Source organism: Micromesistius poutassou, assembly GCF_964030765.1.
Source record: "Micromesistius poutassou genome assembly, chromosome: 21".
Lineage (NCBI taxonomy): Eukaryota > Metazoa > Chordata > Actinopteri > Gadiformes > Gadidae > Micromesistius > Micromesistius poutassou.
In genome coordinates this window covers 10,146,244-10,160,579 of record NC_140291.1, presented here as the reverse complement: position 1 = coordinate 10,160,579, position 14,336 = coordinate 10,146,244, and the positions used below count along the sequence as shown (strand labels likewise).

Genomic DNA, 14,336 nt, shown 5'->3' with positions numbered 1-14,336 from the left:
TTTAACCGTTACCTTATTTTCTTTTAATGCAAAAACAAATCCTGTGTGTGCTCATGTATTGAGAAAAATAAGCATCATTCAGTAAGGGATGGATTCATTCATTCCATTAGAAAAGTGTGTTTTATTGATACGGTTACAGTGGCACAAGACTAGACACTGAGCATAACACGTTTCTGTGACAAAAACAAAAACAAACAAAAACTAAAATCAATTAATCAAAGATTATCTTCATTGGAAATGCAGTGATTTAAGATGCATTTAGAACAGCAAATTAAATGCACTATTTCTACAACCATTTACATAAGGAGGAAGAAAGAACTCAAAATGTATTTACACGGTGACAGATTACAGTATGTACACGGTAAGGACTGGAAGCACAGTGAAGTATACAGCAGCGCCATTTCAGGGTGAAAACGTTGATGTACGTGAACAGACAGTGGAATTATAGTATAGGGTGAAGAGAGTGACCTTAGTACAGGCTTCTTGCAGTGGATGCAGTTCTCTTATAGAGTGGCCTCACAAATATGACGCAGTGGCTCATGATCTGAATTACCTTCAATTCCTTTTTTCGTCTAAGTTTTATCGTACTGCTGTATTTGTAACGGAAAAAGCAAAGCTTTCTTTTTGGGAGAAATACCTGGAAAACCGAATTTCTTTTAAGCCAAAACGTTAATTCACAACACAGGTTATGTACTAAAACAAAATGGGTTACAGTATATTCTACAAGTAGTAGTAAATTTTCTGTACAAATATTAACAAAGACATTCATCTCTCAGGCAAACGGGACGATTTTTTCGTTCCTTAAGGCAACCGACTAAAGAGGGAGTTAGGGTGTTTTGTAGGGATGGGCCACGTTTTGGGGTCAGGGTTACGATGGTTTACCATGAAACCAGCAACAACTACTGTACAGTACTGGCAGAACCATGACACTTAAGACACCCAGATTAGGATAAGATTTAACAAAACAAAAAGCTACTAACAAAACTAAGACATTATCACAAACAGTGGTTTCAATTCAACCCTGAGAATTAGCAGTGCAGTGGCCCCGCTGGCCACTGCATTATGGCTGTTTGTTTGCCCTGCGTGGCTTTGTTATTTTCTTTTGTAATAAAACAAAAAAAAAAAGTATTGCAAAATTAGAGCCACCTAAAATAAATTTTGTTTAATGAGGACAAGCCATGCAGAAATGCCAAGCATGTGCTCCCCCGTGGTCACAAATGCACGTGGCATGTTAAACAGTGTTTTAAAGGTGCCCGTTCAGGATCGTATGTGGAACTCGTTTGGGGTTCGATCCTCTCCCGGGCCTGGGGCAGTCCACAGGGGGTCGGTCGGATCTAGGGCAGCCTGGGGGTGGGGGGGGGGGTTGGGGCAGCAGTGTAAGTTCCAGTCAGGCATGGGCTCCGTGTTGCTGTTGTTGTTGTCGTCAACCAGTCACTCAAGTTCCCCACTCTGCCCCCAAACACACCGTGCTGGAACCCCGCTCCGGTCCCAACCACACCCTTCACCACCCGGGGGGGGAGAGAACTTTTTGAGAGACAAGTTAAAACCAAAGTTTACGAAAAAACTAAAACACGAGGGGGTACGGAGCAAATCAGAGGAACAACAAATTCCTCGGAGAGAACGGTCTTTCCTAGCTCCTCTTCCTGGACGGAGGACAGGAAAAATATCACCACACCGCCACCTAGAGGCGGGGGGGAAACATGTTAAGGCGACAGATGAGTGCGAGTGAGTGGCGAGTGGCTAGGAAGCGAGGGGGGGGGGTCATTGCAGCATCAGCTGCTTCAGATTGTCGTGCAGAATGGTGTCCTTGACGTCGCGGAACACCAGGCGGATGTTCTCGGTGTTGATGGCCGTGGTGAAGTGGTGGTAGAGGGGCTTCTGGTTGGCGTCACGGCGCTTGGCCCGGAAGCACTCCACCATGAAGGCCTGCACGTCGCGCAGGCTGTGCTCCACGCCGGCGTAGTCGGGGAAGTAGTCCCTGAGGACCACGCTCTTCACCTTCTCCTCCAGCAGGTCTGTCTTGTTGAGGAAGAGGATGATGGACACGTTGACGAACACGCGGTTGTTGACGATGGTCTCGAAGATGTTGAGGGACTCCCGGAGGCGGTTGGTTTGCCGGTCCTCCATCAGCACCTGCAGACAGGGTGGCAGGAAGACGAGGGATCAGAATAAAAGTCGACATTTATCACAAAAGTGCAACACATTTACTTTTGTTAAAGGGTTTTGTGTTGAAATGGAACTATTCATATTCGTTCTGTTTGAAAATATGGCTGGAAGAATGAATGAAAGCTTTTTTCATTTGAACAAATAAAAAGAAAGACTAATTGAACGTTGCAAAGAGAAGAAAAATAATGCCCCCCCAGAAAACTACAACTAATAAAAGATCAACTAGAATCACAATAGGATGCCTCGCACTCGTGCTTGGCACCTAATTAAATCTTACACACGCCACAAATTCAAACAACCAAATAAATGGGCAATGATTGCTTATCCTTCCAAGTCCCCGCATCCCCCCCAAAAGCAAACAACTAACTCGGAAGTTATCTCAACGAGCCGAGCTAAGTAAAGCATGCCTAGTTTGTACCCTAGATAACACAGGTGTGTGTGGGACGGCCCCCCCTCACCTGGTCGTATTCAGATGAGGAGACGAGGAAGAGGATGGAGGTGACCGAGTCGAAGCACTCGAACCAGCGCCGCCGCTCCGAGCGCTGGCCGCCCACGTCCACCATCTTGAAGGGCACGTTCTTGATATCAAAGTCGTACTCGTGGATCCCCTTGGTGGGCTTGCGGGCCAGCAGTATGTCCTGCTGAGTGGGCACGTAGCTCTGGAGGGGCGAGACAGAGAGAGAGAGAGAGAGAGAGAGAGAGAGAGAGAGAGAGAGAGAGAGAGAGAGAGAGAGAGAGAGAGAGAGAGAGAGAGAGAGAGAGAGAGAGAGAGAGAGAGAGAGAGAGAGAGAGAGAGAGAATGGGTCAGTGATTTGCGTAAATGTCTGATATGCAAAACAAAACAAGGGAGACGGAGGGGTTGGGCTTCACAATGGACAGATGGAGAGAAATAGAGAGGAAGTTAAATAAGAATGAAATGCACGACAAACAAGAACCAAAAAGAAAAGTTTGAATCAAAAAAGGAAAATAGTTACTGCATCATTCTTCTATTGGTAGGAGTGACCCGATAATATCAACCGTTACTTAAAGCTCTAATTGTAATGCAAGTGAAACCAAACATAACAAAACCTAACTATATTGCTCCATCCGTTTCATCTGGTCACCCATTGTCCTCACTGGACATAGAGGGAGTTGGGGAACGATCTGCCACACAGCATTGGTCTCCCCTCTGGTTTTGCTCACATGGTAGCAACCAGTTGAGCTCTGAGCTCCAGTAACATTAGTGTCAAAGGCTTTGCAGTATAACGACCAAAAAAAAGCCAAAGCAGAGGAGAGGGAGCAGTGACGGTTCTACACTGAATTGCGCCCCGGGCGAGACCCCTTCCGGGCGAGACCCCTCCTGGTACGGAATTACGGCCATTATGCCAATTCCCCACACAGTCTGATACGATCGATAATAGAATAGCGCGGATGATTTTTTTTAATCGTGTCCTCGTGCCGCCCCCCATGTGTCATGAAACAATGCTACCCTGGGCAGCTGCCCCGCTTCGCCCGTGCCTAAAACCGCCACTGAGAGGGAGAATTAAAACGGGGTCGAGATGTACAACAAAACGATGCGACCAAAGTCCTGATTGGTGCCACATATTCAAAAGTGGAAAGAGTGTTCTGGCTTATTCATCTCGATACATGCGTCAGATCAACAGCGTGTCCCACTACTTTCAGTTTGCGTTTCCCCAAACGGTGAAACCCGGAACTGAAGCCAGAACTTCTCACGGCATGTCAGTTGATCAGTCAGCATATTCCTCTGCCACTGAAACACCCCAGCTACCCCTGAAGGGGTTGAGCCACCAGTCATTTAGCCAGCAGGAAGTTCCCGTACAAAAAGATGGGTAATAACGCGATAATGACGTCCAAGCGGTGTGAGATGAAAACTTACCGGTTCCCCAAGCTTTTCCACATTGTCCAAGAAATACTTCACCGACTCGCCCTGCAGAGAGAGACCACAAAAGAAAGAGATATTCTTTAGATAAATCCGTACAATGTTTTTCACTGAAAAAAGCACCACTAAAGTAATTTACAGGTCACGGTTTCACATGTCATTAATCATAGTTTTGCTAAAACAGAAGTTGGCAGCGAGGGGAGTGTTTCTGATCTAAAAACGAGTCTCTTCTGTAGCTGGTTCAAGTCGAAGTTCTTCTGTGGCTAAAACATGGCCAAAGATGTGGATGCATATTGAGTGTTAACGCCGGGGGAAATGTGTGTACAAAACAGATGTAGGATGATAGGAAAGTAGGGCCATGAGTCTGCAGGAGTCTGTTATATGTTGTTTCGATTCTATCCCTTAGATGCCGAGTTATGAGTGCGTGTCCAGACACGAAGGCACTAAGACTTGGAAGCATTCCTTCATTTCTGTGTGTGTGTGTGTGTGTGTGTGTGTGTGTGTGTGTGTGTGTGTGTGTGTGTGTGTGTGTGTGTGTGTGTGTGTGAGAGAGATATAAAACGCTGTCTATAATGACACTGCGTTGCAAATGTCAAAAACTAATGACGGATGTCCGTGGTTAAAAAAGGTAAAAATAAAAAGAAGTCGCCGTGGACTACCCTTACTGAAGCAAATGGCTGTGTGGCCATTTTTGCTCAACAGCTCTGCCCTCACCTTTTGATGGCACCTAACCGGAAAAGCCTGTGTGTGTGTGTGTGTGTGTGTGTGTGTGTGTGTGTGTGTGTGTGTGTGTGTGTGTGTGTGTGTGTGTGTGTGTGTGTGTGTGTGTGTGTGTGTGTGTGTGTGGTTACACTGGGGAGGAGCACGTCGCTTCTGAGTTGAGGCCAGAAAAACAGAGACAGGTCCCCCCCCCCCCCCCCCCCCCCCCCGCCTGTCCACATTAAAACAAGTGATTTACCGTCCGCGGTTCAGAGAAACTGTACGTTTGTACTTACAGGAAATATGCATAGATAAAGAATCTTCTACAACTCTGATCCTACTCTGGGGACGGGATTTAGAAATCCTCACAAAGGAGAAGGAGAAAAAATCCCCCACACAAAAGGAGAACAGAAACCAGTAGAGCAGCTATGGCTGTCGTCACCGCCTGTGCTCGGGGGGGAGGGGGGTGTCGGTGTGGCACGTGTCTCCGTAGAAACCCCGACCAGCTAAAGCCTTGACGTACACAGCCGCTGTCGCTTTCTCACCCGCTACATGAGATGAGACTGTGCAGGTGCCGTCAATGCATAGAGCACGCTTTTCACAGGCCGCAGAGGAGTAGAAAGGTGCGTTTCAGACGTAGCACTTTCTGTCCCTGGACTTTGTTCCACTTCAGCCGAGCCGAGCAAACCAATGTGAGAGTTTTCTTTCTGCCCGGTTCGTGCTCCGGTTTGTAGTTGAGGACAACCAATTGTTGGGAGCACAATGGGGTGAACTTGTGAACAAACTTGAGTCTGACTCATGTGGTGTCTAAAAAGGCGTTTGTTTCCAAGTATAAGTGGTCATCTCTGTGGGACAATGGCCCTTTACCACAGCACAGAGAGTACCGTAGCAATGTCAGCCCTACGCCAGAGAATACAAACAATTACTCCCATTACTTTTCTATAATGTCAGCCGGGAGATTAATAGCCGAGCACTCACGGTGGAATGATGGATGACAGATTATCTGAAACGTTATCACTGCGATGGAGAACAGAGGATGTCCTCTACTTTTTGTTATTCAGGTTCTAATCAAGTCCACCCTAACCCGGTCCACCTGATTGCAGAGTGCAGACCGTTTCGGGAATGTTCGCAACGTGAAGGGAGAGCCAATCAACGGCCGGCATCAACATCTGGAATACAATGGAGGAAAGGGACTGGTTCTGACATTACGCCGACTGGGAATGCGGTCATCTTTGCCAAATACAAGTTTACTCCTAACTTGTTTACTCAATCATTCAAACTGAACAGGAAGACGTCAACTCTTTCCCTCGTTCCTGAATTATTTCCCCTGATCATTGACTCATCATACCACAAAACACGTTAGCGGATCTGCCACACATCCCCAGATCATCTCATTAAATAAATTCTCCCACACCTCTGCCCAGGACCAATAGGGCCCTGTATTTGCTCTAGCCCGGAGGCCCTGAGTTACAGTGAGGCATGGCCCCCTCACCATAACACAGTGAAAGTGGCTGACGGGGTCTGACCTGATGATTTACCTTCTGTTTACAGTCTACAGCTCACTCTTCAGGGATACACCCCGAAAACAGAGCCAACCAACACGGAGGAGTCAGTGGGTCTCAGTGTTCAGTGAAGAAGGGGAATCACATTCCTGTCAATGTTAAAGGGCTGTGGGGGTATAGTGTGTTTTGCGCTGCATGTGTGTGTGTGTGTGTGTGTGTGTGCAGCTGTACGAGTGTGTGTGTGCGTCCCTGACAGCGGGAGTGTGTTTTTCCTGGGAGTATTGCGGTCTTGGAGGCCAATGGTTGTGTTTGTAACCTAAAGCTGTTTAACTACAGATCAACATTCCACCACTGATCACACTCAACAATCCTGTGTGTGTGTGTGTGTGTGTGTGTGTGTGTGTGTGTGTGTGTGTGTGTGTGTGTGTGTGTGTGTGTGTGTGTGTGTGTGTGTGTGTGTGTGTGTGTGTGAAAACAGCATTGAAACTAATTATGCAAAAATACATGTTTTCTATAACTTCCCCATCCCGTCTTACTGTACTGATTCCCACTGACGCCAATGCTTCTCTCACAGGCCCACAACACGTCTCCCTAGACGTTTACATACAAAGACCAAGAAAAGAAAACTGCAATATCATTCAAATGCACTGTTTAACCCTCACACGTTTGCATACCATATGTATGTATAGAACAAAACCAACTAGAAGCCTTTTCAAAAATCACAGAGTCGAGGAAAAGGTGACTTGGAAGTGAGGGCGCCACTACAACCGCGGGCGTGCCCTTCTGGGTGGACGATCTCTCAGAGAGATGCCTTCTTACAAACCAGACACGAGCGGAGGTGTAAACAGGAAGCTGACTTAGTCACATATCTGAGGGCTCAGAAGAGAGCGAGAGAGATCGAGAGTAATGGAGTTTCCATCCACCTGATTGCAGATAAGACACAAATGGATTCACCAGAAAATTCCTCAAAAATTACACCACTGTGTTGCAGAAGACTGGAATGATGGAATTTATTCTCCGAATTGGATGATGATTTAGTGTAGATGTATGGTATGTATTGATGTGTCTTCAGACCAAACCATATATTAATAATGTTCAACACATCTAAAAGTACAGCTACAACTTGCATATGCCTGCACTGCCAATTCTGTTGATTTGGTGATATGGAAAAATATGCTATTTCAATTGGAATTGTACTACTTAAATGAAAATCTCTGTTCATTGTCTAAGTCTATCATTCAACTGTAATAAACTTCCACTACACTACATCACAACCTGACAATATATTGATAATTTGTAAATGCAATGTATTTGAAAAATAAATAATTAGGTATGCATCATCAAATTCTAAAACTGTCAGTTTTTCCCATGAGCCAGCAGTCTCGTCCCGTTATTGACAGAGGGTATCGGGAAGGCAGACACTATGGCGTCTCCCTGGTGAAATTGGCTTGTGTGGGCTTTCACATAGACGGCTGTCTGTTCAGATCTAATCGAAGTTGATCAAAACAAGTACCATTTTTGGCATTTGCTCACAACCGGCTATTACCTAATTGTTACAAATGGGGAGCTAAGAAAAAAATTTTTTTCACTTTCAATTCACCCACAATAAACCAAAACAACAAAAAGGTGGATCCCCACCGTAGCACTATGTTTATGACTCACAACAGATATATATTTCTTGTTCCCGAGACATTGGGACTATTGGGGTAACCCCAAGCCAGTTTAGATACCATGGCAACTCCAGCTCTGATCCAGACCTGGGGTAGGGCAGCCTATGTTTGAGTTAACCCGGCCCATGCCTGCAGCACTTACTCCTATCCTGCCACCCCATTGGCTAAGAAGAGGACAACAATTTGCCTACCTAAATAACAGGACAAGGTGTTATTAACATCCATTGGCCTTTCAGTAAACAGACATTTGTCCAGGGGAGGAAACATGTCGCTTTGGTTGTTTTATTCGGGATTGTTGGCAATTAATCTAAAAGATAATCCTATGACATGATCATGGTTCGTCGTTCGCTTGCCTTTATTTTGGACTTCAATATCTGGACTTAATATAAACGAAGACTATTGACTTGTTCTTGAATCATTAGCACTGTTCTACCCCACCTCCTACACATTGTGCTACCTTTTTAGCTAACAAGCAAAAATCCATAACGATGGATAATCAAGAAAACAATCACCACTTTTTGAGTCTGCTAAACTCCAGGAACCACTGCCACTCACGATTAATGTCTATGAAAGGGTCCTTTTACGACAAGCTAAGAAGTGGTGGATTACAGAATGCCGTGGCACAGCGAGTAACAAGTGAGCAATGAGCAACTCTGGGTGGCCGCGTGGCGGTACTCTAATGAGTATCCATAGCGGCTGAGTGTGTGTGTGTTTGTGTGGGAGATGTTATACATTATGAATAGGTGTAGGACAAAAACCACTAACCAACTGAAACTCCCTGCGACGGTCGTAGGCGTTCTGAATACCACTGTCTGTCCACAGAGCCGTGATGGAAGGGAGATACTTCATGAACACCGTCCTCTCCATCTGCCCATTGACGATCATGTCTGACCTGGTGTCGAAGGCCATCATAATGTCCCCGTGCTCTTTGTTGTCAGGGTCACCCCACGGGATATGGAGCTTCTCCCGAGCATCGACCAACACCCGTATGCCTAGACTCAGAGGAGGGGTTTCAGAGAGGGAGGCACACGTTATCTCACAGATCAGACAGTGGTGTGCATACATATGTGATCAACAGGAAAAAAAAAAACGCAGAGATAAGGGATAAAGGATAAAACACAGTAGTCTACACACAAACCCATTATCTTGTGTGTGTGTGTGTGTGGGGGGGGGGGGGGCTGCAATCCGCATAGAATAACTACGAAGTGGGAGTATACTATGGTTTTAAAAAGTAGCTTCCCGGAGGAGGAAAGTAGATGGGTAATTGGACAACTACATAGATTCACAGATACACACACGCACACGCGCACACGCACACGCGCGTCTACATGGGTGTGCCGACTGCAGATGGAGAATGTTTATGTCTTATTACCCAACACAGCACAAGACCTTTCCGTTTCTAAACAGATGTACTGCTGGGACACTTTCCCTTAAACTCACCCAACGCAATTAGGCCCAAGTCGCGGGAGGGTGGAAAGTACACACATAAGATAGGACTTTAAGACCCGGTGCTGCGGAGTGTTCCCACCATAAGGGCTGATTACCTTTGATAACATTGCTGTAAATGGTAGCTCGGAACTCTTCTCGGGCTTGCTGGTCGAAGTCCTGGCCATGGATGATCCGCATTTGTTTGAGGAAAGTCGACTTGCCGCTCTCGCCAGCGCCCAGTAGCAAGATCTTTACCAGGCGTTTCACGTACGTTTTATCCCTGGAAATGCATTTGTCGATCTCTTTAGATATTCGCAATTGTTCCACCTCGCTGTTGTTGAGAAGACAGACGGGCAAACAAACTTTTAAGACGGATCTAGACGGCAGGAAATCCGCCATGTTCGCACAAACTTCATCGATACAAATTAGTGCACGACGTCCGCGGGGCGCGTGGACGCAATACGGCGGCGGCGCGCACACAGAGCCAAGCCCCTTCCCTAAACTCAGGAAGTAGTGATGGCTCGGCTTTCTGATTCATTTGAGGCGTTATAGTCCTTTCTGTATGTATTTCGTGTTTGTTGTATGTGTGATTGAAACAGATACATGTGTGGGGGTTATACGGATACACAATTGGAACTGTACTTCAAAAAATTTATTAATTTGAGTTATTTATTTTGGTGTTTCAGATGTGAACACGTTAATAGGGTATGAATATAATCTGAGCGTTTTTTTGTTTTATTGTGACAGCATAAACGCATTTTTTTATGATTTCTGAACGGTTCTGGTGAAATGTCGCCATCTCCCGGCGTTGTGGGTAATTGATCGTCTGATGGGATAGAAAATAAGGCTCTGATTGGTGGGTTTCCCCTCCTATAATCCCAGCATCGGATGAAGAGCTGCCTGCTCGCATCTCTCCACCAGTGTCTTCACACACACCACATTGCACAGTGCACACTAGCCGCTCATACCTTTGTGTGTGTGTGTATGAGTGTGTGTGTGTGGTGTGTGTGAGTGTATGTGTGTGTCTGGGAACGTGACAGCAATAAACAAACATGACAATCCGAAACACAGAACGGGATCATGGGCAGAGGTTCCGACCACGGATGGCATGTCTGAAGAAGGTAGGCTATACTGTTATGTGTCTCCTACATCAGAAGCGGTGTTTTCACCTTTCTTTCTGCTTGTATCTCTATGGTGGTCATTTCCTATATGGCGAAATCAGATGCTAAAGACGCGTTGTTGTTACAGCTGTGGCAACTCATAGGCTGGCCCTATACAATAAAATACATGTAGGTAGATAGAGGTTTTAGACACGATGCATAAATGTATCAGTTAAACAAACACAACGTGGAGAACAGCCTCAACAACCTGTTTGTTAGAAATCCAACCAAAGTACTAACACCTAAGGAATTATTGAATGTATTTCAGTTGAATTGCTGCATAGTTGTCATTTAAATCTCTCTTCGATCATCTTTATTGTTTATTGTACCCTGCTGCATGCTGATGAGCCAGTGATAAGGTCATTCAGTTTAATAAGCATTAACCTGGATCAGTATGAACACTTGCAGCCCTGGGCAACACAGGGATAATCCATCCAGAGACATCGGATAGCCCTAGCTCCACCATTCACTCCCAGCTATTCAACAAGTAGTTCCATCTGAAGCGTCACAACAACAACATTGCCTTGCCATGTAGCTATCACCGTAGCAACTATTTCATCCAACGAATGGATGGACATTGATGACCGTGTTTGGGATAGTGGTGTGAAGAGAGTGGACAGCATGCTCTGCTTCAAAGCAGAGTAGAAGGTCTGGGGGAATGGTCAGAAGCAATCTCCAGGAGCACACAAGGTGTTGGTCATCCGGTTTTAAAGGCCCACTCTAGCTTGCCTTCGCCTGGCCTGGAGAGCCTCTTCTGTGCGGCTTCAAAGCTGGGAGCCACTTCAAACACACGGGCCGAAAGTCAGTCCTAACCTACCCATTCATATAGGTTCACACAGGCACAGGCGCACAAACACACAGAAGACACACGCACACTAACACACAGACACAAGCACGCACACAAACGCACACACGCACGCACGCACGCACGCGCACACACACGCACACACACACACACACACACACACACACACACACACACACACACACACACACACACACACACAGCAGGCCCTCACACTCATGCATACAAACACAGACGGAAGATAAAAGGTCTGGTTGAATAAGTTGGAACTGATTGAGTAGGTAGACACCTCTTGGGACCTCACTGTCAGTGACCTATGGGGCTCACAGAATAGTTCATAATAAGGTTACAACTGAGAACATGACAATACTGATGGAAGCTCTGTCACAGATTTGGGCTATTCTACTACCATTAAATGACCAGAAATCTGAACAGAAATAATAATTGTTTTGCTATTTGCTGTACAGTGCAAGTCCATCGGCATGTACAGTATTGGTTCCATTTTAAGGAACCAATACTGTACATTATAATGTAACAGTGTAACGACAAGCTTGCTGTTTGTACTATTGCACTTACAAAAGTATCATAAGCGACTTTTGAAGCATCTAGAGGCACGATACCATTTAGACCAGTGCTCTCAAAAAAATAAAAGGTATGATGGTGATTTGTTTCGTTTCGTTTAAGAGAGTTTTATAGAGACAGGGAGATAGCGGAATTTTTGAGTCTCATTTGAATCATCAATCTGGCCTTTTTATTTCCATTTACTGTTGTACCATAGGAACTAAAGATTCTCTACAGTCATTCATATAATATAATATCCAGGCCCATTCACAAGTCACTCAACAAATCATTCATCAACACTATCATTTTCTTCATGTCCTAACCTAACCTAACCTACATGGTTTATTAGTTCAGTCATGGCTACAGATTTGAGTCATATTAGGAACCCATGTGGTCGTCCTATATCCTCCACCTCCTTCTCCTCTTCCACTGCCTCCTCTGCCTCTTCCTTCTACTCCACTTCCTACTCCTCTTCCTTCTCCTCCCCCTTTTCCTCCTCTCCCTCATCTCCCTCCTCTTCCTCCTCCTCCTCCTCCTCCACCTTCTCCTCCCTCTCCTCCTACTTCACTCATTTCTCCTCCTCCTCCTCCTCCTCCTCCTCTGTAACTGTGTTGTTCAATCACCCGGTTCTATGTGCATGCATGCCCCGTCCTGCCCTTCAACATGACACAGACCCCCACAACCCGCCGCGGTGTCCAAGCAACCCGTTGTCATGGCAACCCCCCCCCCCCTTCTCATCCGTCTGCGTTTCTTTTTCTGTTGTGCAGGCGGAGGCGGTGCTGCTGGAGATGCAGGATCCCAAGACGGGGGTGAAGTCCCAGCCTCAGCGCCTGGTCATCACCACCATACCCCACGCCATTATGGGTGAGAGAGGGCGGACACGCACACACACACACACACGCACACATACGCACACGCACACGCACACACACACACACACACATACGCACACGCACGCGCGCACGCACACATACGCACACGCACACACACACATACACACACGCACACGCACACACACACACACACACACACGTACCCATGCACACAAACACACACACACACACACACACACACACACACACACACACACGTACCCATGCACACACACACACACACACACACACACACACACACACACACACACGTACCCATGCACATACACACACACATTTGTGCACGCACGCTTGCATGCACAAACACATACACACACACACACCCGCGCATGCATGCGCACACACATCACATCAGGCTTTACATCTATCCTGGCCCTGGTAATAACAGCCACTTGGTAAGTGAGTGGAAAACAGGGCAGTCACTACAAACACAGTATAGTGTTTGGTTTGATTTGATCTATTCTTGTATTTTACAAAGACTCTCCTCTCTTTGCTCTGCCTCTGTCTCTTTCTCTCACTCTTGTCTCCTGTTCGCCTGTTCTCTCAACTCTCTCTCTCTCTCTCTCTCTCTCTCTCTCTCTCTCTCTCTCTCTCTCTCTCGCTCTTGGATATCTTGATGTTATATCTCTCTCCCCCCCCCCCACACACACACACACATTCAAAGTACAATACTGTAGATACCCACCATAGGGTAATGTTCACATATCCAGCTGTTTCCTCTTGGTGAGGGGTTTGACATTTAAACATACACACACACACACACACACACACACACACGCGCGCGTGCACGCACACACACACACACACACACACACACACACACACACACACACACACACACACACACACACACACACACACACACACACACACACACACACACACACACTCACACCCTTTGCTCTTGAACCAGATAGCTGGGAGGCTGCATGTTTGTGTTTCGGCAGTGGCTTGTTTTCGCCTCTCCTTGTGAATCGCTCAGACTTGGCTGCTTCAAGGCACAAGCAGAGTGTATTGATTGTATCAGCTAACAATAGCAACACCAGACACCCCACTGGCACTTCTACAGTTGCTTTACTTTCCACTTCCTGCTTCATAATGTGCACATCAATAAGTCATGCTGCTGTCAACTTCACCTTTAAGTAGCCCTAGAAAGAAGACTTTGATTGAAGTGTCTGCTTAATGACTATTTAACGTGTATTTAACTCATGTAGAAATCATTCATTATTAAGTCATACATTTAACCAACATGGTCCTACTGGCACTGTGGTGGAAAATCTGCCTAGCAACACAATGTTTTTCCCTTCTCCATAGGGGAAGATATAGTGGCATGGTTAGCTGACAGATTCAACGTCGACTCCCAAGGTGAGACTTTATACAAACGTACATATTTAAATGTGTAAGCGTGACATTCTGTTTCATCACTGTTGTACGTCTTGTATTTTAACACGCCCGATAAAACCACCCAATCTTTTCTTGAATGCTGTGTTCCTTTCTCCTTCCTATTAAGTACTTACTAACTTACTTAAATATGAAGTATTAATTAACAATTAAGCAGCATGACCGGCAGTGC

The 14,336-nt window shown here is 46.0% G+C and overlaps 2 protein-coding genes across 2 annotated transcripts in view; one reads left to right on the top strand and one right to left on the bottom strand.

Moving 5' to 3' along the window:
* Positions 1-111: 111 nt before the first annotated feature.
* LOC311367034 (guanine nucleotide-binding protein subunit alpha-13-like) lies at positions 112-9,749 on the bottom strand. Its single transcript, XM_084485844.1, has 5 exons — positions 9,461-9,749; positions 8,682-8,908; positions 4,043-4,093; positions 2,625-2,825; positions 112-2,133 (listed from the first exon to the last, which is right to left on the bottom strand). Exons 1-5 carry the CDS (start codon positions 9,741-9,743, stop codon positions 1,762-1,764), a joined length of 1,134 nt encoding a protein of 377 aa, XP_084341970.1. The 5' UTR covers positions 9,744-9,749; the 3' UTR covers positions 112-1,761.
* Positions 9,750-10,396: 647 nt separating this feature from the next.
* The window catches only part of LOC311366485 (regulator of G-protein signaling 9-like), a gene marked incomplete at both ends in the record, with an annotated part of 13,455 nt that continues 9,515 nt past the window's right edge, over positions 10,397-14,336 (top strand). The window contains 3 exon segments of the mRNA XM_084485272.1: positions 10,397-10,465; positions 12,638-12,734; positions 14,078-14,128. Of these exon segments, the coding sequence (XP_084341398.1) occupies positions 10,397-10,465; positions 12,638-12,734; positions 14,078-14,128 (217 nt within the window).